General features: G+C 38.9%; 1 protein-coding gene across 6 annotated transcripts in view; it reads right to left on the reverse strand.

Moving 5' to 3' along the window:
- Positions 1–21,803, reverse strand: part of RUNX1T1 (RUNX1 partner transcriptional co-repressor 1) — a 114,553-nt gene that overhangs the window by 5,737 nt on the left and 87,013 nt on the right. For all 6 annotated transcript variants that reach the window (XM_065053963.1, XM_065053965.1, XM_065053964.1 and 3 more), the window contains 2 exons: positions 14,261–14,329; positions 8,202–8,392 (listed from right to left, as the gene is read on the reverse strand). In XM_065053963.1, coding sequence (XP_064910035.1) covers positions 8,202–8,392; positions 14,261–14,329 — 260 coding nt within the window. The remainder of the gene's footprint in view (positions 1–8,201; positions 8,393–14,260; positions 14,330–21,803) is intronic.

Here is a 21,803-nt window from a genome sequence, read left to right on the forward strand (position 1 = left end):
ATGTCTGCTGCCCCCCTTATCTATTTCTTTGCAAGTAAACTGTCAGCCCTAGGGTCGGCCTATACTTCCTTTATCCCTTCTTCTGAAAACACACACATACAAAACCTCCGCATGCAGATTTTTCTGGAAAGGCACTTTTTCCCACACAGAATAATGCTGCAGTCAACCAGCACCTGCCCAGATGCAGGAATCCCTTCCTTGTGCAGATCAAATTGCAACATTGAAGTGTGTGCTCTAATTATGCTGGATTTATTATGAGGATATCAAACTTTCTATTCAAATATCTATTATTTCTGAGGAACCTTCAGTTTACTTCCCTTTTTTCATGCACAGACCGAACCATGTCCACTGTACGATATTTCAGTATCTTACTACAAGATCTGTATTGGTGTCAGAAAACAGTAATTTAATTTTAACAGTACCGGTTCAACTTTGTTATTAAAAACAGTCAACAATTAACTATCAGCCTGTACAGGACACGAAAAGTGATACGTAAGTGTGAGATTTTAACGAAATGACAAAGTCCTAGGCTGGCTCCCTCCATGATTGTTGTGTCCTACATTGTCTGGTATGTGATTTTGTCCATTGGACATATTATTTCTAATTTAACAGGTTGTTACAGCTTTAGTGTAATTGTGGGAATAAAAAGCACATAAAATACAAGAAGTTCAAAATAAATTCTACAGCTCACATTTATGCAACAACTTATTGCATTTAAAAATTACTACAGTTGAAATTACATAAATAAGCATACACGTCCTGGGGAGCTTACACTGTGATAGTGGCTGGATTTGACACACAGAACTCCCTGTCCTATGCAGTCCTCATTGCTGTGGCCATTCCTTGCTCTTTCTCATGTGTGAGCAGTGAAAAACAGCAGCAAACACTAGGTTCAAGCACTGCAAGTTTTGACAGCAGATGTTTTCTGTTCACATTGCTCCAGAGCCCAAATTCTACAAAAGAAAAGCAAGGCTTGAGATGCCAGCTAATGGCCTGGGCTGTGCTTCGTGTACCCCTGCTCATGTCTTTCCAGTTGATTCAGATATCATGGACAGAGCTTAAGCTCACTATTGGACTAAAAGGTGGTCAAGGTATCTTCCATCCTGGGAAGCTCTAGCAGGTACTAGCAAAACAGAGGACCCTGGCTGAACTGTGTAGGCAGCATCTCAGATAACAGGGGACTAAAATGTCATGCTGATGACAAGGTGTCAATCATCATATGAGTGTATGAGCAGACCATGGACTCCTTTACACCTAAGTTAAGACTCTCCACCTCCTAGCACTGGTAAGGCTCAGCCTGGAGTCCAGGTTGGGACAATGCACTTCAAATATAGCAAAATAAATCAGACAAATAAGACTTTGAAAGAACCTAGAGAAAGGCAGCCAGAATAATCCAAGGTCAGACAAATGCAAGCTATAAGAAGAGACTGAACAAAATGAGACTACGGAGAAACAGTAGCCTGAGAGGAGACAGCAGCAGCCTAACATCTTGGAAACCACTGCAGTGGAACCATGTCTACATGGATGAACAGAGGAAGTAACAGGATCAAACATTCAAGAAAAACTGGAAAGAGATATCTTTTTAAGGACAGGCACAAATTGCCTGGAGGCACTGGAGAACCTCCGTCATTAAAAAAAAAGGTAAAGCAGGTATCTCACAGGAATGATACAGCTAGAGTTGATCATACATCAGGAAAGGTAGCAGCAGATCTCTCAAAGGCTTTCCTGGTCTATCTTCTCTGTCCTTCGATAGTGAGTTACTACACTGCACTTCCAGCTCATACTTTATAGCATTCCAGATGTAGCTGAAACTACGGGGAGGACTGGATTACAGTTTAACTCCGCATTGATTTTGCTGTGAAACACTGAGGTTATACAAAAGGCCAGATTCTCAGACTACATAATTCAATTTAACTTCACTACCTTGAAAATGGATTAATTCAATGAAATTGGGCTAAATTACACCAGATGGGAATCTCACTCCGAATCTATGCCACCGATCATATTTCATCCTCCTCTTTCAACTGACAAGGAACATCAGTCTTAGGTCAGAGCCTTATCTTAGGTCAGACTCTTAATTCTCATGCACTTAAGCTTCCATCTTCAAAAAACAGAACTCAGAAACTTCTGTTTGCCATCAGGAAAATTCTTAAAAACAAATGGTCCTCATTTCTGTGGTCTCCAGTACCAGGACGCATACTTGTCGATAATTTTGCCCATCCTATCACTTTCATCTTTGAAATATTTAACCACAACTGAGTATTTGCTTTCCTCTGACACCTCCAGCTGAGACTCAGTGTAGAGTTGGCTTCAAGAAGAAAAAAAACTCAAATGGACTGTAACATGTCAAAGAGATGACAGACTCTGGAATGCTGTAATACAGTGTCAAATACTGCTCTGTCATCTTCAACAAATTCTGGATTTCCCCAGTTTACTGAGAAAGGAAGCATGGCTGGGTAAGAAGAACCCACAATTTTCCCAGTTCTGCAATTCCCACAGCATTCAAAACCCTATCACTGCTAACCACAAGAAAAAGAACATCTAGAAATCACTGAAACCACGGTGGCGTAAATGAGGACTGCATAAGCCACTGGACACCAGTGCAAAAACAAAGTTGTTTGTGCAAATTCTATCCAAAACCCATTAGAAAGGGAAACACATCAGTACTTAGGAAATTCTCATGCTGTGTCAAAATGCAGCACTCCGTACAAAGATATTCAAACCTTTAGATGGAGTGCTGCATTGTATGGCTATAAACTCTTCAGAAGGGACAAGCAAGGAAAGAAAAAAGGTGGGCCAGCCCTCTATGTTATTGTGTTTTGACTGTCTAGAGCTTGATGATGGTGAAGATAGGGTTGAGCATTTATGGGTAGGAATTGGGGGGAATTACAGGCCTGTCAGTCTGACCTTGGTGCCAGGGAAGCAGATGGGTGCAGATGATCTTGAGTGCCAATACAAGGCACATAGAGGACAACCAGGTGATCAGGCCCAGTCAGCATGAAAGGCTTGACCAACCTGATCTCCTTCTATGACACACTTAGTGGATGAGGGAAAGGCTGTGGATGTTGTCTACCTAGACTTTAGTAAAGCCTTTGACACTGTTTCGCACAGCATTCTCCTGGAGAAAATGGCTGCTCAAGACTTGGATGAGTGTATTTTTCACTGGGTAAAAAGCAGCTGGATGGCCAGGCCCAAATTGTTGTGGTGAATCGTGTCAAGTCCACATGGCAGCCAGTCATGAGTGGTGTTCCCCTGACCTCAGTATTGGGGCCAGTTCTGTTTAATACATTTATCAATGATCTGGACAAGAGGATTGAGTGCACTCTCAGTAAGTTTGCAAATGACACCAAGTTGGGCAGTAGTGTTGAATTGCTCAAAGGCAGCAACACCAGAGGGATCTGGACTGGCTGGATCAATGGGCTGAGGCCAATTGTACGAGGTTCAACAAGGCCAAGTGCCAGGTCCGGCACTTTGGTCACAACAATCTCAGGCAGTGCTACAGGCTCGAGGAAAAGTGGCTGGAAAGCTGCCCAGCAGAAAAGGACCTGGGGGTGTTGGTAAACAGTCAGCTGAATACAAGTCAACAGTGTGCCCCGGTGACCAAAAAGGCCAACAGCATCCTGGTTTGTATCAGGAATAGTGTGGAAGAATAGGGAAGTGATTGTCGTGCAAGTCAGCATGAGAGAAGCTAAATCGTGAAAACAGAAGGGTGGAGAAGCATACAGAAGAGACGTGCAAGCTGGCTAGCCAGGCTTAGCTTAGCAGTTTGGGGCAGTGCCAATGTTCGCAACACATCTGGACTGCTCCTGCATAGAACACATGGCTCTGGCGCCTCTGTACCACCCAGCACTGCAGGGGATGGTGTGCTACTTTCAAGAGATGCCCAGCCAAAAAAAATTAAATGTTAGCTGACATATGTATTAAATTTAATATCAACCTAAAAACTAGGCTTGCATGAATCACAGCATCTGATGATCAGAGTCAGGTTTGCTGGCACAGTCCTGGTCTCAATGGATTGGTCAGCAGAGATTGAAGCCATCTGTCTTGAAAATGTCAGGTAAGTGTGATACTCACATACAACATAAACTGCTGCAATATAAACAAGCCCTAACATTACACATCTCTTAAAAGCAGTGTTGGACCAGTTACATACTTGTTTTATCTGAGCAGATGTCAGCATCTGCTTTAAGTAGACAGAACCAAAACATTTGTGTTCCTTCCTCATCCCCAGCCCCTGCCCTACTCAAAAGTGAGGAAGAACTCAAGAGTGTCAGATTTTTCAGTGGCGTTTTATACCAGAGCAGAAAGACAGATGTTTTGATGGTTCCCCTCCCCACCCCCCTTACAATCTGGGCAGCCAGTCTCTTCGCTACACTGTTCACCCTTACTATTAAAATTGATTTGCACAACAGTACATTGCAGCCAAACAAGTACAGCAGTCTCAAAGAGTAGGCTGCTCACACATGTTTCTGTACTTTGCCAAGACAACTACTGATGAATGGGTCACCTTTTGTCAAGCAAGGGTAGGAGCTTGTAAATAACTAATTTGTGGTTCAGGAACAGCCACACTGACAGGTAAGCCTTCTCCTGTCCTTTTGCAATCCAACAGCAGTGTGCTCTGTTTGCTGGTCTTCAACCAATCTCTCATTAAAATAACAGAAAATAATGAAATTACAAGGGTTTAAGATGAAAAATTATGGAAATTTTTAGAAAGTAGATGCACAGACACTGAAGCAGTGGCACTGTGAATCAAATCATACTGAACAATTCAAACACAAGCAAAGAACAATAGTTCAACAAAGGACCAGGTCAGGGTCAGAAATTAAAACTATACCATGTAATGTGGTGATTCTTAAAGTACTGCAGACCACTTCTTAAAACTCAGGATGCCTCCAAATACCACATCTCCTCTCCTAGCCCCCTCACTGTCCTAAGTCCCCTTTATTTTGCTCCAGTCAGTTCAACACATCCAACGTCATTGTTTTCTCACAGACATTCTTGCAGGCATCGATGCTACTTTTTCTTTGTTAAAATCAAAACAAAGCACAAAAAAACTTCAACGGAAAAGAAACAAAAACAACAAACAGAAACCAACCAACCAAACAAGAACAATAACGAACAAACAATCTACTTTTTGTGAGACCTCTGAAAGGTCCTGGATGAGAAGACAACACATTATTTCAAAATTATAATAATTTCAAAAATATTTGAGTCTTATTTCTAGTCATCACTTTGAGCTCTAGAGAGGACTGCAATAGAAACCATGCCCCAAAGTCCTCACACCAGAGCAGCTCCTGACGTAGGTCCAGGTTGCATTTTACTGAATGAAAAATGAAGAACTGTAAGGGAGAAACCTTGCCAATAGACAAGGAGTGGCCGTATCACACAGAAATTATATCTGATTCATTAGAAATTTGGTGCCAAATTCTCATCTCCATTCATAGTTTCCACAGTCAAAAGAACAAATGGCACCCATGGGAGAAATATTCTCTGTCAGGAACTGCATGGAGATTATATAGCAGCCTATACTGAGCTCTCTTGCAGGCCTTGGTGTAATGTCCTCCCAAGGAAAAGAAACGAGGTGTGATGCTCAGCCTTCCCCTAGACCTGTAAGACTGCAGAAGCTGCTCTTCAGCATTCTCATATTTGGAACTGGAAACATTCTAGCCCTGGAAATATGACTCCAGTTCCTTTACTACACAGGAATCTGTGTTGCTGGAAGCATATTGCTGAGAGTTGTAAACAGAGAGAAGTTATGGAGACTTATAACCGAGACAAATTAGGAGGGATGTTCACCGAGAGATAATGGACACCAAAGCAAATGTGAAGTTTTCTTCCTCGATCCCGATAAACACAAGGTCTCGTCTCCAAAGAAACCCTTTTTGAACACTGGTAAACTGATCTCGTGTCCTCAAAATGAAGGAAAAGGTTGGTCCGTTTTTACAGTTATGAAAAAGTCTGAATTTACATGTAATCATGGGAAGCACTGGCCTACGTGGTTGGAGTTTGGAATTAATTATAAGTATAGGACGAAGAGGTACTAATCATAAAAACTTAATAGACATATCTAATTCTCAAATAAGTATCACTGTCATCTCCCTTCACAATTAACCAGGCACTCGTAAACACAAACTGAGCAAACTTCATTTCTCTCTGCAGGCTTACTGAAACCTGCATTTTTTCACCTCGCAACAGCCACCCTGATGTGCCACTTATGACCACAGATGCAAAAGCTACAAGACCAGTACACTAAACTTCATTTTAAATAGCTCCCAAGTACGTAGTTTGGTCTCAGTTCAGGAGGCTTGTAGGCTTCCTGAGGATGCACAGGTCGGAGAACATCTGTAACCCTATGAGCCACATTTTATTAGAACGCAATTAAAAGCATTATTTGCCTTCTTTTTAAGTCCCGTTTCCAAGAACTGAACCACCTCGTAAGCAATTCTTTTGGAGACGAAGTAAAGATGTCTGTTGTTACAGAGCCTTTTCCAGAGCCACGACTGGAGTGAATGACAGCACACGAACTCTCTACACACTCCTCTGGATGCACATTTGCTTGTGGGAGAATGGGCTGTATGTATTGGCATGTAAGTACTTCCTCTGTCCTGCCTACACTATACCAGTTCACTAAACAGATTTAATTTGCAGTTTCCTCCAAAGGCATTTACCTTAGGAATTTTGGTTTTAACAATAGGAGCCTTTTGTATATATACACACACACAAAATGTCAGCTCTTTAATGATGCTGTGTCAGACAAATGCCCTTTCTGTGAACATAGTGCGGGAAAAATGTCCTTGAGTATCTCAGATACAAAATGCCAATAAATTGAATTTATGTCTCATTTAATCTACAATGGAACAGTTAGTACTTAGAGGGTACATACACTTCCCGTAGTGCCTTTCTTCCTGAGAAACTTTCAGATGCTGAAAATCAATTCCTTTTGTCTCCTTGTTATTCATCTGCTACATATTAAGGAGAAACTCTGGGCATTCAGTGATCCCACAATGGTCTTTCATCTCCAGAGAAGCCTGGTATGAATTAAAATCTTACGCTCCTTCAAATTACGGATGCATACTGCAGCATGCCACTGACTTATCTGCTCATGTGTTTTGCCAGTTTTCTCAGCATGCTGCAGCCAACTTATCTGCATCTTCCAGCTTAAGGGACTCTTCTACAATGCTGCCCATCCAGCCCATGAAAAGTGCTTTGATGATAGTGTACACAAACATATATCCCCACACAAATAGTACTGCTTTTCACGTTTTCTTCCAACTCCTGCCATTTAGGATCTGTATTAAAAAGTCATTTTACTATAGCAAAGATCTTAGTACAAGAACAATAAATCATGAAAGTACTGCTCATTCACTTCAGTGGCCTTAAGAAATTAAGATTATAAATGAGTAACTTTTAATTGACATAATTTCTGCCATGTCTGTTTCTAAGGTCACACACACACACTACTCTCATGCTCCCAGCTGCCTGCTGGTTGTGCTGCTGGTCATCCTGTACCACAGCAACGTGAGGCTTCCACGATCAGGTCTGAAAAAGTAAATCAGGGCTTATCATGCCTATTCTTGTTTTACTCTTTGTTGCTCTTCCTGTATATTTTTCTCTCTTTCAAATGCTGTTTGTACACTCCTCAACTCTCAAATATTCCCTGCAGCCAAAGCAACACATTCAAAATAAGAAAACACTCACATTCTGTCCTACAGGAACTATCATCTTTTGCTAATCGCTTCTATGTCCAGCACTTTCTCCAGACAATCTTTTAGCCACCTCATTCTACAGGCTCTTAAATGAAATATTTCTTTGCTTAAATTAGATTTCACTCTGAAATATTTTCCACCAAGCAATCTTGCTATCTATTCAATATGGTAGCTTGCAGAGTTTTAAGATAAAGCTACTGAAAAGGTACATTATAACAGAAATGTGTGCATGGTAAGCAACCCCAAAGAGCAGTTAAAAGGTGACACTGCAGCTGAAGTTCACTAGTTATTTTGGGCTTAGATTGCAAAATAGCCAAGAAAATTTGGAGCTCAGCATGTGCCTGAAATACACGTCCAAAGCTACGGTGCAGACAGATAATAGTGGGCACTGAACTCCGAAGTCACACGAACAGCCTGTGCCAGGTAGATTAAAGCTAGCCAAGATACACCTATGGTCTGTAGGCACAGGTGATGCCTGCCAAGCAAAGATCTTACCTCACTTGAATCCTCCTGCTGATTGATGACAGCTAGTGCATCCTCTGCAGCCTGGCGCTTGGCTTCGGCAACCGTGCGCTCCATCTTGGCTCGCTCCGAAGTGATCATGTCGTGAGCTTTCCGCTCGGCCTCCGACACCGCCTTCTGCAACTCAGCCATCGCCTGACGTTTTACTTCATTGACAGCTTCCTCTGCAAAGGAGGGAAGAAATCCTCATCAGCGCAGGACGTATGGCACAAGGCTACGTAGGACTGATGCATGAAATGCAGCAGCTACTCTGTTATATTCAAAGTCTTCACTTTAAGAAAAGGACACAGAGGAACCTGGTTCCTCAAGACTCTTCAAGCCCACGCAGGTGCTTCTTTACTTCCCCATCACTGAAAGCTCTCTCAGGTCTCTAACACTTGTGATGATTCTTGTTATTTTGATTTACGGTCAGTACTTCTTTATGTACAGACATTTCAGGGCTCTGGTGTGTTATTTTTGTAATCTTTTTCAAAATTTTACATGGAAAATTTGATTTGCCGCACACTAGATTTATTAACATCTTTTGAAAGAATTATTATTTAAGATATAATATTATGGACTTTTTCAAAAATGTATCTTTAAGCTCTGGAAATTAAGACTGGATTTATAATCATTAAGATTGTTTTCACTTATGTTATCAAATAAATACACGATGTTAAGAAACCCCCAAGACTTTATTTAAAAATTTTAAATCACTGCTCTAATATATTTTCCTAGACATGTAATTTTACAAGCCAAAATTAAAATTTGTTTATGGATATTCAGTTGGCCTCTTGATCTCTCTTTCAAGCTCATGTTTACACTGTGAAGACTCGACTTCCTGGCTCCGCTGAGCTCTTTCTTGAGCACAAGGCTCCAGTGCACAACTGGCACTGAACAGGGGCACACACCGACTCACTAAATTCAAACGCTCCACACTTCTTGTAATATAACTAAGTCACTGTGAGTTGTTTTTTCAATATATACTAGAGACATATCTTTTATTCCAGAAAACATAGATTGTCACAAATTAGTTATTCGGGTTTTGATGCAGGAAGAGTGCAAAGATTTTACTAATGAACAGTCTGTTAATTGACAACTAAAACAAGTAATTTCTTTTTTTTTTTTTTTTTTTTAAATTAACTGCTCTAATTAACAAGGAAACCATCCTCCCCCTGAATTAGTTTATCTAATTTTCATCTTTATTCAAAGCAAAATGACAATGATTAATTGAAAATTTAATAAGCAGTAATTATTAACTTGGCAAACCTAGTACCAATTAACACTCTATTAAAACTAATTATGACATGTTTCATTCAAGTGTTTGCACTTAATTGTTTCATCCACTTGTATAAACCATCTTAATTAAATGTTCTGTTTAATTAAAAACATAGATTTCTAATAAAAATGTTTTACTGTAGATTAAAATCTAAGTATTACAATGGTGTTACGGGTTTGAGTTTTAGTGCATATATATAACCCATGTATTTGTGTGCATGCACATGCACATAGATCCAACTCTTACATACAGATATGAAGTTGATAACTCCCTTGAGTTTTTACGTCTCATAGCTCTGCATTGTTATTTAAAAAAATAACAACTACATGAAGTCTCCATTTTCAGTTAATAAGCAAATTACAATAAAGACTTAACTTTAAGCCATGTACTGAGTAAAACTGAATTAAAATGAAAGAAGAGTTCTGTTACTCTGTGCGTGTGTGTGTGTGTGTTATGTGTGTACATGTCTGTGAAAGATGTTTCAGCTTAAGTTTTCGAGGGAGGGGAATTTCTAGATAAAACTTCTGCCTTTATTTTTATGAGGCTGAAAATATGCCCTTATATTACCCTACCATAAATGTTGTTTAGGGGAAAGCCTCAGGAGAGGGGAAAAAACATACCCTTCAACCGTACAGCTAAGGCTTAATTTACTTTGAATATTCAAGGTGAATTAAAATTCTATCTAAGTGGCAATACAGGACAATAATTTTTGCTTACGATCAAAGCTGCAGCTAGACTAATTGTATATGCAAATCAGGCAATTTATATTTAAATTATGCATTCCTATTCTAGTCCCACAGGCACACACAGATCAGCAAAGGGAATTGGTAGGACATTTGCAAGGTGCTTGAATATTTATTACCAACTGCAAACATTCACTGATCGTGTGAAAAGAAATATACACAGGCAAGCATGCAGATGCAATTTTATTACCATTTTCAGAAAAATGAGGCAACTTAAATACAGACATTTTGTGTCTATGAGCTGCCATTATTAACAAAGTGTATTTCTTTGAGAAAATATGTATTCTTGTTGATATTGCTACGAATAGAAATTATCTTTGTATGGCATGATGCACTTTCATTACATCATATACATTTAGTTTTACGTTGAGGTGTTTGCAGTGGTTAGAAATGGCAGTTTAAACTATTACATTAAACAGAAGTACAGTACTCCAACATTTTACAAAGACTTCCAATTTTATATTTTCTCATCCTATATAATCTACTTCTTTTCAGTTCAGCTATAGAAATCGAACTCTGTATTCTAACTTCTATATTGCGTAAGTTATTTTACAAAGCTTCTGAGATTGTGAAGATGTTTAAAGTGCTTACGAGGCCATATGCCTGACTGATACTTTTCAATTGGCATAAACTATGGATTGGACTTTCGTATTTCCATTAACTTTGACAACACAATTTATATTGTGCTATACTAAGTGTGAAAACAAATAGTTAAAATACATCGGGTGTTTTGGTCACAATGCACCACCATTATTTCAACACATTGTGACCTCACGAACACCCAAATAAACTAGACAAAATTTCCTATCTCTGATTCCTGCCCATCTTCTTATAATAAATGTCTCCAGTGCCTACAGATATTTTATAGATAAAGAAAGCAGGCTTTATAGTTTCATATAACAACAAAAACTAGTATTTCTGCAGCAGTGACAAGTGCCAATGAAGGAGATTTTATTTGCCTTGGTAGTACAGAGCCATGGAGACCAAGAAGGATACCAGCACATTCTTTGTCTGCTTTTCCAGAGAAAGGAAGAGTGACTAGGTTCCAGTATCAGAAAACATGGATCTGGAAGCTTTTAAAAGCTAATACCTGAGATGCATGTATCTGCATCCTCCTAAGCATTCTTTCTTTTTAGGAATGCAATTGAAATCTTCCTTCCCTTTCAACAGCGCTAACTCAAAGAAGCTCCTGGGAGCCAACAGCCTGTGTGGAATAGGTGTCACTCAGCGTGATCAGAGGTCCCTGGAGCTCACTCAGGGGAGGTACCCAACTCATCATTCACTGCTGTATATAACCTGATGTGATGATTCTTCAGCCAGCTCCTGGTCACCTCTCTCACATCGTGGGTACATTCAGTTCACATGACGAGAAAAGAGAAGTGGTAGACAGGGGTGCGGACCTCTATCACCATGACATTTTTATCACCTCACTCTCAGGCTGACCCTGGCAAAGGCAGCCATTGGGAGCTGGTGACATAAGTTAACTTCATGCTCGAAAATACACCATCTCTTTCCTGGGACTACCTTGGAGAATATGTAGGGGATCCATTTTCTTTGTATGACAAAGTATGGTCATTCTACACCTGTTTGTTAACTCCAGAGCTAAGGGACAGGGGATGGCTGTCTTTTCATGACACAGAAAGAAGCTAAGGCAACAGCCTGCAGTGGGCATGGGATCCTCTCAGTATTTAATAAAGATCAATAGGTATTTCCAGAGAGCAAGTCATCCACCCTGTCATCTGATTGATGCTCTTCATGTGCCTGCCTCTCTCTTATCTACTTAGGGACACCAAGAACTTGGCTTGTACTCTTCATCTACATACCCATAATTCAATGAGACGAACTAGGACACTGATGTCTCCTTTCCACTGTCGTATGAAACTGAGTTGGGTTCACATGGCTTTAATTCACAAGGTACTGCATAATATGTGCTTACTCCAAAAGTCAGTCTCCAAAAGTTTAAAATGAATCCCTCTTTTGCATTCTTTTGAGGTTGCTTTTTAACCATTTTCATGCCAAATTCTTTCCATTCAATGGATTCAGCATCCCAATCAGACTTTTATATCTGATTCAGCTGTTTACACATTGGTCTTTACAGATATTTGAGATACCAAGATATCCACACTGAGCCAGCAGAAATTACTTGTAAAAGATTTGCAGCCTTCTTGACTGGCAGTTGCAGCCCAGCCAGGAAACTACAGAGCATCTCAAATGCCACTAGAGACCTACTCTTACAGAGCTGAATTGCACCTTTACTGCCTTGAACTGATTACAAATTGTGGATACCTCCAACTTCAGTGCGCCCTCCTGACAATGAAGACCCATGATTTATGAAGAGCAGTATGCTTTCTGAAGTTTTACTACAGCTAGTAACAGATACAGGTGTGCATCCTGCAGAAAGTCAGACTTTTTTTATTCTCCATTTCACAGGCACACTCAGTTAATACATGGAATCTAATTTAAACCCCCGTCGGCATGAAAACAGAAACTAGAAATGGAACCAAAAAGAAAGAGATGATATATACGTTCACAGCTCCTCTACACTACCATTTGTGGATATATGGAATGTTCATGCACATCCAATTTTATAACTCGGGCCAAAAGCTGTAATTAACTTGTATTAATAGCTTATGAAGAAACTTTTTTCTTATGTTGCATTGCTTTTAGGAGTCATAAATGACCTGATATGCCTAACAGCACAAAAACTTAGATTTTACCAAAATAAAGTTCCTGAAACTCCACTGAGCAGTGCTCCTCTCAATGAGATTTCCTCGAACTGTATATTTATTCTTTTTTTTTCATTTAAGATACTAGCAAAAATATGGCAAAACAAACTATAAAAATAATTTTGGGCATTGAGTTACATAAGCTACGCTTTCCTTGGGCAAAAGACAAATACTTAGTTTACTTTGTTATTTTTCATAGAAAATGCAGCATTTCTAAAAATATTAATTAACACATTGGCAAATCTAGACTTTACATGACAAACCCACATCACGCAAACAATACAACCTCATGTCTGATGCAACAGTATGCCAGCATAACATTTTTAGACGTATGTTCTGTATCTAGTTTAAAATACACCAAAAAGCAGCAAGCAGTTACAGGAGATTGGATCAGAAAGCATAAAAAACTGCAGCATGTTTGCCATTTAATCATTAACTCCTGCTCAGACAGCTGCAACAGACTTCATGGCTATCCAGGTGTTCAAAAGGCGGGGGTGTGTACAAGTGTATATATAGAAGCTCAACTACCTCACTGGAGTTCAAGAGCTTCCTCCTGATGCCTCTGCAAACAAGGAACCTCTGATATCGACGTCAAAAAAAGCAACGGTTTAGCTCTAGCACCACAATGGGATCGTTGCCAGGAAACTCCTGTGCTCAGGCATAGTTTTAAAGTGTTGAAGAAAACTCTGTACAACCACAACATCTGCCCATAGTGCTTTTCAAGCTCAGGGAAAATGCTGTCAGTGCCTGTGCAACCTCCCCGAGCAGCTGCTGAGATGGGAACTTTCTTACTACATTGAAAACTTCACAAGTTCACAAGCACAGACTTCACTGGGGTCTGACAGGCACAAAATCTTTTTTAAAATTAAGAATGGTTACTTTGCATAGCTGGAGGTTTTTCTTTAACAGGTATACTTACTTCTTTTCCGTCCTTTGGGAATTCTGACATTAATGAGGTAGAAACCTTGAAACTTAAAAAAAATAATCCCACACAAACTTTGTATTTAAATTGCTAACAGACTGAAACTTTAGCATATCAAGTTTCAGCGCAAAACCATTATAACCCTAGAAAATGGAGGTCCTTAATGGAAGTACTGATATCCTCCTAACTATAGCAGCAGATGGTTCTATTATTAAAGATTATTTTGTGTCCTGATCAATTCCAGTTTAAGATTATTAAACACAATTTCTTCTTGTTACTTAGTAAGGCCCCTTTTCTTTTTCTTTTTCGTTCCTCACATCAGTGCATTAACAACTGCACACAGCTGCCAGAAGACTAAGCCGGTGTTTTTAAACAGTTCTTACCAGCTTTCTTCCAGATCTCCTCTGGCACGTATCCAGACGCAGGCCTGTGAAGGAATTCCCGATGTGATTCTGCAGAAGGAGGGGGTGTGGGAGGAGAAAAAAAAGGCACCGTAAGCAATGATTGCTTCTCAAAGGTTTACAGAAATACCTTTTCCTTTTACTCAGACCAAAAAAAAAATAATTACAGAACCTTTTTCTTATGCAAAATAAAACGGGTGCCAGGGCCGTAGCACACGTCACATAGACCAAATCAATGTTCAGGACTTGAATGTCTAATCTTAAGCCAAGCTGAGACTAGTTTGCTTTATTTTTATTTTACAGTGTCTCTATTCAACTCTATTTGTCAGTTTCCAAGCTTTTAAGGCTGGCTTTGCAAGACCAGCTGAGGGAGTGACGGGCTTCATCCTCTGTCATTATGTTTATGAAAAGGAAGAAGAAAGGGCAACAGTCTGGGTTTCACACTTCTGCTCCGTGAAAACAGAACGGCTGCTGACGAGCAGAGATAAAAGCCAAGATGTAATTCTAGTGATCAAATCAGCTGTCCACAGAAAAAGAAAGGGGTGTTTCTCTATGTTTTCCTGTATCCGAGCCCACATTGGCAACTGTAGCTGCATGAGTTTGAAAAACAGAACCTTTAACTTTAGGTTAGCCCCTAAACACATATGCTGCCAAACAACCTCACAGGAGCTGAAGCTCATAATTCACCCATATATTTCAATCACTTTTTGACAGCTCTTCCCCCTCCCTCCTCTTTTTGTTTAAAGGGTTTAACCTCTGGGCCTGGGCCTAAGAGCTCTGAAATCAGCAAGACCCCTTCCACACAGACTTCAAAGATACAAGATCAGACAATACAGAAAGAAAATTCACTTTGGCCTGAAATTTAGTATACAGATTCTCAGCAGATGAAAAGCTGCTCTTTTCAAATCCAGTTTGAAAACTGATTAACCATTTTTCAAAGTAATAGAGAAGAAATTTAAAAAAAAAGGAAAAAAAAAAACATAATGGTAAGTTCATTGTCATTATTACTATTGCCTGTGTGATAGAATTCAATCATCAAAATAAAATAACTTGATTTATTACATTAGAGATAAGATTTGCATCTTTTGAGAGATGCTGCTAGAAATCAAACATTCTGTTTGATGTCTGAGTTTGAAATGTAACAAAAGTACACATGCCATTCTTTGAATACTAATTTTTACTAAACATATTCATTTTTGAATCTTAGTTATTCTTTGCTACCTTGGTAGAAAGCCACACACTTAAGAAAAACATCAAACTATTAGGTTTTGTAAATAGCTTTTTACACCACCATACATATGTGTGCAGTGCTGCTTATATACAGTAGGCTACAAAAATTTATACACATTTAAAAGATGATGTTTAATGTTGCAGACAGCTAACAAAGGTGGAAATGACAGGGGCCATTTCAGATCTGCAAACAGTGGGGAATCCCAATCCCCGCGCACTGTTCCACAGATGCAGTTTCTAGCACATGAATCTGCAGACACCGACAGGGTGGACTGAATGTTGCCATCTGACAGGCAGCTGAGTGGATTTCCCCAGCTCTTCTGTTTGTTGCTAAAGGATGGGATGAAAATAAACTGAATTTTTGTAGGCAGAATTTCACACCTCTCAAGCATAAATGATGGGTGTGTGTACGCAAACGTGTGTGCAAGACTCTTCAAAACAGCTAGCTGTTTACATGGGTTTAATCAACGTGACAGAGGACTTCAGACCTGATGCTGAGAATGGGAAAATCCTCAGCATCACTTGGCTTGTATGATTCTGGTGATGACAAACATAATTGTGTACACTTCTCTCATCCTTTGGAGGCTTTTAGACTTGCGGGAGCAGTGCCAGTTCAGTCAGGGACAGAGGCAGCAGCAGAAAACATTGCTTGAAAGCTCGGGAAAACCAAAGGTGAAAAAATAAAACTATCTTATTTGTTCTTCCTGCAATACCTCCAGGAAAAGACCCAACCAGATGCCAAATGTGGCAAAACAAGGGAACTGTTGCATTTGTGCCTTGTGTTTTGTGTTGAGTTTTCCTGTCTGCTATTTAAGGTACCGTCCACTGCAAGGGGATCATAACCTTGATTTAAGCCCTTTACCACATTACTTAGTATTAAGAATAACGAGATGTGGAGCTGATTTTTTGGTACATATGACTTCCCAAAAATGGAATTCAATGACATAAATGACCAGATTGCCAGCTAATTGTTAGAATTTCCAAAACATAAACATCAATCAAGCTCTTATTCCAACCACAAATTATTTACATGAGGAATGAGATCCTCTGCAAGAAGAATTAAATCAAGATCTTGTGAGAGACTTTCCCATAGTTTGGAATGGTGCACAAAAAAAAAGACAAGAAGCACTTATGAAGATAATAAAAAACATATTTTCCAAGCAAGAAAAATAGTATTAACGTGGCTATTGTTTAGTCAGTGGTGATAAGTCCATGAAAACAATGTTGTTTTGGGGGCTAAACTACAGGATGTGACCAGAGGATCGAAGTCTTATATTACTATTCTTTTTTAAGGTGTTCTTCAAATCAAGAATGACAGAACTTGGTCACTAAATCTAAAACACAGAAGATCTTAAACTTGGACTTCTAGTAAACACAAACCAAAAGTAATCCAATTGAGTGGCGTCTCTAAAATACTAAATGTTAAACCAACTGCAAAAAGCCATAATGAGGAAGAACGCACTATATTAACTGACAGACCGCAGTACCTACAAGTCAAAGTAAATTCTGCCTGGAAATAAATGGAATGAAATCCAACAAAAATAGGAATAACCTGAAGTGACAAGGAAACTCATACCAAAAAGGATAACGGAAAAGGCTTTACATGTCAGGCATAATGCAAAGCTCTGTTAATGGTGAAAATGCAACAATGTCATTATGCAGAACAACAGGATGTACGCTACTGATTTTACTTGAAATTCATGACAAGGCATGTTTTCAGAGCACGTAGTCTGGTTCCTACTGAACCAGATTAAAAAGCCCAACAAGGAAAATAAAAGCACATATACATGAGAGTGATCAGGGCTCATCTGTGAAGAACCTAAATTAAATAAAAATGAAATAGACTTTGAAATAAAAAGTGCTTTTGGAATTTTCTATTTTAATATTAAATAAACTTTTCATCACAAAATATGTCGGGCTATAAGATGATACATGAGGAAAAGACACAAAAATTGGTCTTTGTTTCAGCCCTCACATTCTATTGAACAGCAGGGAACAACATAATGTATTCTTTTGCAAAATATATAGAAAAAGTACTATTTTTAGCCTACCCCGGATTTTTTTTTTTTTAAATAAGAAAGAAGATATTAACCAAAAAATTCCTACTGTCACAACATGTTGCTGGGTTCCATAGGGGCCCTGGTGCACTTATTTCAAGAGCACATTCAGCCTTACGAATCATCAACAGCTAATTGATGACCCAGGTTTCTAGTGTTTAATGAGTAAAAATATCTTGTAGACTGCTTATTTTTGGTGGGTTTAAGACAAAGAGAATAGGTGCTGAAAGTACTGAAAGATGTGGAGACTTGTAAGGCCAGAAAGAAATACGGGTCTAGGGAGTGAAACTGAGACAAAAACCTAGGACCAAATAAAGGATATGAACTCTCGCATCATAATGAGGACCAAACCCAAGAAAACAGAACAGAAGAACTTAAAAGGAAAAGATGTGTTCAAAACTGTCAAAAAGCCTAATCCATATTTGGAAAGAAGGAACGGACAACGGGTTGAAAATACAAACGAATGGAGGTTTTTATCACTGGACAATGACATCCAAGCCTACAACATCCAAGCCAACAACAAAAAATTAAGAAACAGACATGAACAGCTGATCTTCTGAGGATCTTTTAGAATTTATCGTAGTTATGAAAACACTGATAGTGACAATACCCTATATGCCATAATGAACAGTAGGGCTTAAAAATAATAAAAGCTGCACATAACCAGCTGTGAACTATAGATTATTTAATATAAGAAACACATATCTTTTTATAGGTATCTATATTATCTACATATTTCATAAGCACGTTTTGCTTAATTTTACCCTATAATAAATGTAACACTGGTGGGAAACAGAAAACAAAACCAACTCAGAGCAACAAATACGCAATATTCACTGCCTTTTTTCTAAGAGTCAAGCTCAAACATGTGCCACTCCAATTAATGAAATACATAAATAAAAATCTGAAGAAGTATAATACTGAATGGGAGTTCCTTGCTAACTGTGTTGGGGGCTGTGACTTTCAGGTATTTTTACCTGCATCTTTGCCCTGATGCATTTGTGTGGTTATTAAAATACTGCTTGAACACATGAAATTGTGTTAAAAATATAATTGTGTTCTCATTTAAGAAGAATAAGAAAAGGAGAACCACACAGGTACTACGTTACTGGATCAGTGTCAACCAAGAGCAAACTTCCAATAACTAGCAGCAAGAGATTTTCTCTCTTTTATGCCACCTATGAGTTATTTTGCAAAGCATTGCAATAACAGGGTGGCATAAGGAATGGATAAAAGTGATCCTATTCCCAAGAAGGTCAGAAATGAATACTGACAATACAAACGCAGAATGTTTCCGCAGCTGTAGCCCTGTCTAACGCCATGCAATTCAGTACACTACAATCCAGCCCAAATCTCCCATGCGTGAGTGGATTAAGAGCAATAGTTAATATCATCAGCGACCAGTATTACAGAGGCTTCAAGTTCTTGAATTACAAGTTATAAATGTTACTGTGGTATTCACAGCATTCCCGCTAGCTCATGTTGAGAATATCATGCCTATCACAGCAATGCTGATTATCTGCAAATGGAAAGATTTTATAAAGCAGCATGAACAGACATGTATCGATAGGAATGCCCTGGCTAACACTGAAAATATGAGGGTGAACAACCTTTGATAAAATATAAACTAGCTCTGAAATGGTTAACATTTAAAAATGTATTAAGAAATGGCTAACCTATGTGTTTTTGACAAATTCATATACTTCTGAGAATCCTGGCTTCCTGGGGCAAATCCTGCAGGTATTTGCACTCTTCAGTTGGAGATTTCAAACTCTGTTTTATAAGATTTCCATTCAGATAAATTCAACAGACACAAAATATCAACATCACTGCAGACCTTCTGATGTGTGCCTACACCACTTATCTAGAGCCACAGCTGCACTCAATAAGGTTATACATCTTGTTTATAACCCACAATGTTGAAGAACCCTCATCTTTAATTTATCCGACTGTGTGTATTTCAGTGTACAATGTCTGATATGTGTAATTATTCACTATTAGGATGAAAGTTGCAGTCCCGCTGCAGTATGTAGTACTGAAATTCTGCAGCAGAAACAGAGGAGCCAGATGATGTATTATTCACTTCATAGACCATCACAGTTCATCAAGTGAATATATATATAAAGTCTGAGTCATTTTTAGACTTTCATAAACATGTATTATTCAGACTGAAAAGAATGGACCCATCTTACCTTCAGCAGAGTATCAGAGAATAATGAGAGCTTGTAACCTGTTGTAGCTGGCTAATGCGTGTATTGGATTACACTGCATTAAAACCAATGGTCAAATATTTCATTTGATTTCTTAATTAAAAATATCAACAGAAAAATACCGATCAGTTACTGTGAACTGTCAAGCCCAACGTGATTTACAGGGATGTCAAATTAAAAAAAGCACAAAGAACTTTGGCAGAAAAAAAAGGTCTGCTGGTTCAAAAGGATGACCTTTTCTTTTGGACTCAAACTATCTATGCTAAATTTCAGCTCAGAGTTTTTCAGAGAGAGCTATCTATGAAGACCATGGTATAATGTTTGTAGTGAGAACTTACCACTGCAGTGATGATATTTTAACCGTAAAGAGAAAAAAACAAAGGCAGAGAAAATGTAGCCATGTGCCTCCCCCACTTTTTTTTTCTCTTGCTAGTGGAGGTGACAAGATGGATTTAAAGGGTGGATTACCTCATTTAAAAAAAAAAATACAAAGGGGAATCAATGACATTTAGAATCTCTGCAGCAAAAGAACGATATTTACATCTTGTGACACTTTAACTGAAGTACTGGAGGAATTTTTCAACCCCTTCCTCCTCACTTCAAAACTAAAATAAAAAGCCCTGAGCAGAACAGCGGCTCAAGGTTCGCAGATATTGCTTCCATTTTATTATACCTCTGAACGTTCGTTTTGTTAACTAGATTACTAACAGATTTGAGGAAATACAAGGATTACCCTTCCATAGACTCTAAAGTAAGTATTTTCTGCCTTACATGCCAAATACAAAAGCACTTCTTATCAATATTTGCAACTGACATGGATGCTACAGCACTGAAGCAATTCAAGTCTCATGTCCATGAGTCTAGGGTAGTAATTTTTAAAGTCAAATAACCAAAATGGACATGTTAAAATTGAAATAGACTCACTCCAACCAGCACAGTTATACCCATAGTACTGTAGAAGTGACTGGTTTTGATGAATGTCTTGAGTTGAAGTTTCTTTGGGTAAATTATAAAAACACATTTTCCTTTCAGTTTTTTTTTACCTACTAACTATACTTAAAAGCACTATGGCTTGGCTCTTTTTGCATCATAGCTGTACTAGAGATGGGTGTCACTGCTTTTCATCTAGGGGTTTCCTCACAAGTGTTCTTCCTGAAGCTGCAGACATGATCAGCATTTCAGATGCCGTGTTTATGAGTCCTTCTTTACATTACATTTAACAGTATTCATACAAGCCATTACCTGAATGCTTCTTTCTGAGAAGGGCTTCTCTAGGGACTAGACTTACTAGTGAAGTTGGGAACAGTATTTCCATAACCCTTCCTTTCACTGACTGAAGCTAATTTATAGAGCTATTGGCTCAGATCATTTCTCACACACACAAAAGGTTTGTTTGTTATCAAGAAGCACTAAATATTACAGCATGAACTTTAAAGATTTACCACGAGGAAGATGGAGAGGGTATTAGATTTGTTTTTTCGTTTTTCTAGTTGCAATTAAGTAAGTTTTAGATTTAATAAGTTACTCTTAAGGGTAAAAGGAAAACACAGCTTTAAACAAAATAGTTACCAAATAGCAAACACATTCAACTCTACTAATGACCACAGTTCATGACGATTTTAAGTAGATGGCATTTGAGCTGGACAATTTATTTATCCAAGTTAAATATTAGACAAGCAACCAAAGCAGCAGAGAACAAAAAAGGTATGACCACTATGTGGTTATTTACCACACTTGCCATGAAGGTGAGGGGATAGGGCAGAACAGGCCAGAATATTAATAAACTACAGAAAATAAAGCTTGCTTTTATACTTGGGGTAGTTGTGAGTGGCACAGTGTGTGACTGTGAAGGCCTGCAGGGGGTGAAAGTCCCACTGCTTGGTCTGTTCCATGTAAGCGAGCTTTGCAGTCTGAGCTGAGCTCAGCGAGCAGTACCAAAACCAGCTCAGACACAGCTGTGTGAGCTGCAGCCGTGGACACAGACTGAGGAGGATCACATGTGTGTGGCTGTGGGCATCCCAGGTGCTG

The sequence above is a fragment of the Columba livia genome, chromosome 2 (genome assembly GCF_036013475.1).
Source record: "Columba livia isolate bColLiv1 breed racing homer chromosome 2, bColLiv1.pat.W.v2, whole genome shotgun sequence".
In the NCBI taxonomy this organism is placed as follows: Eukaryota; Metazoa; Chordata; class Aves; order Columbiformes; family Columbidae; genus Columba; species Columba livia.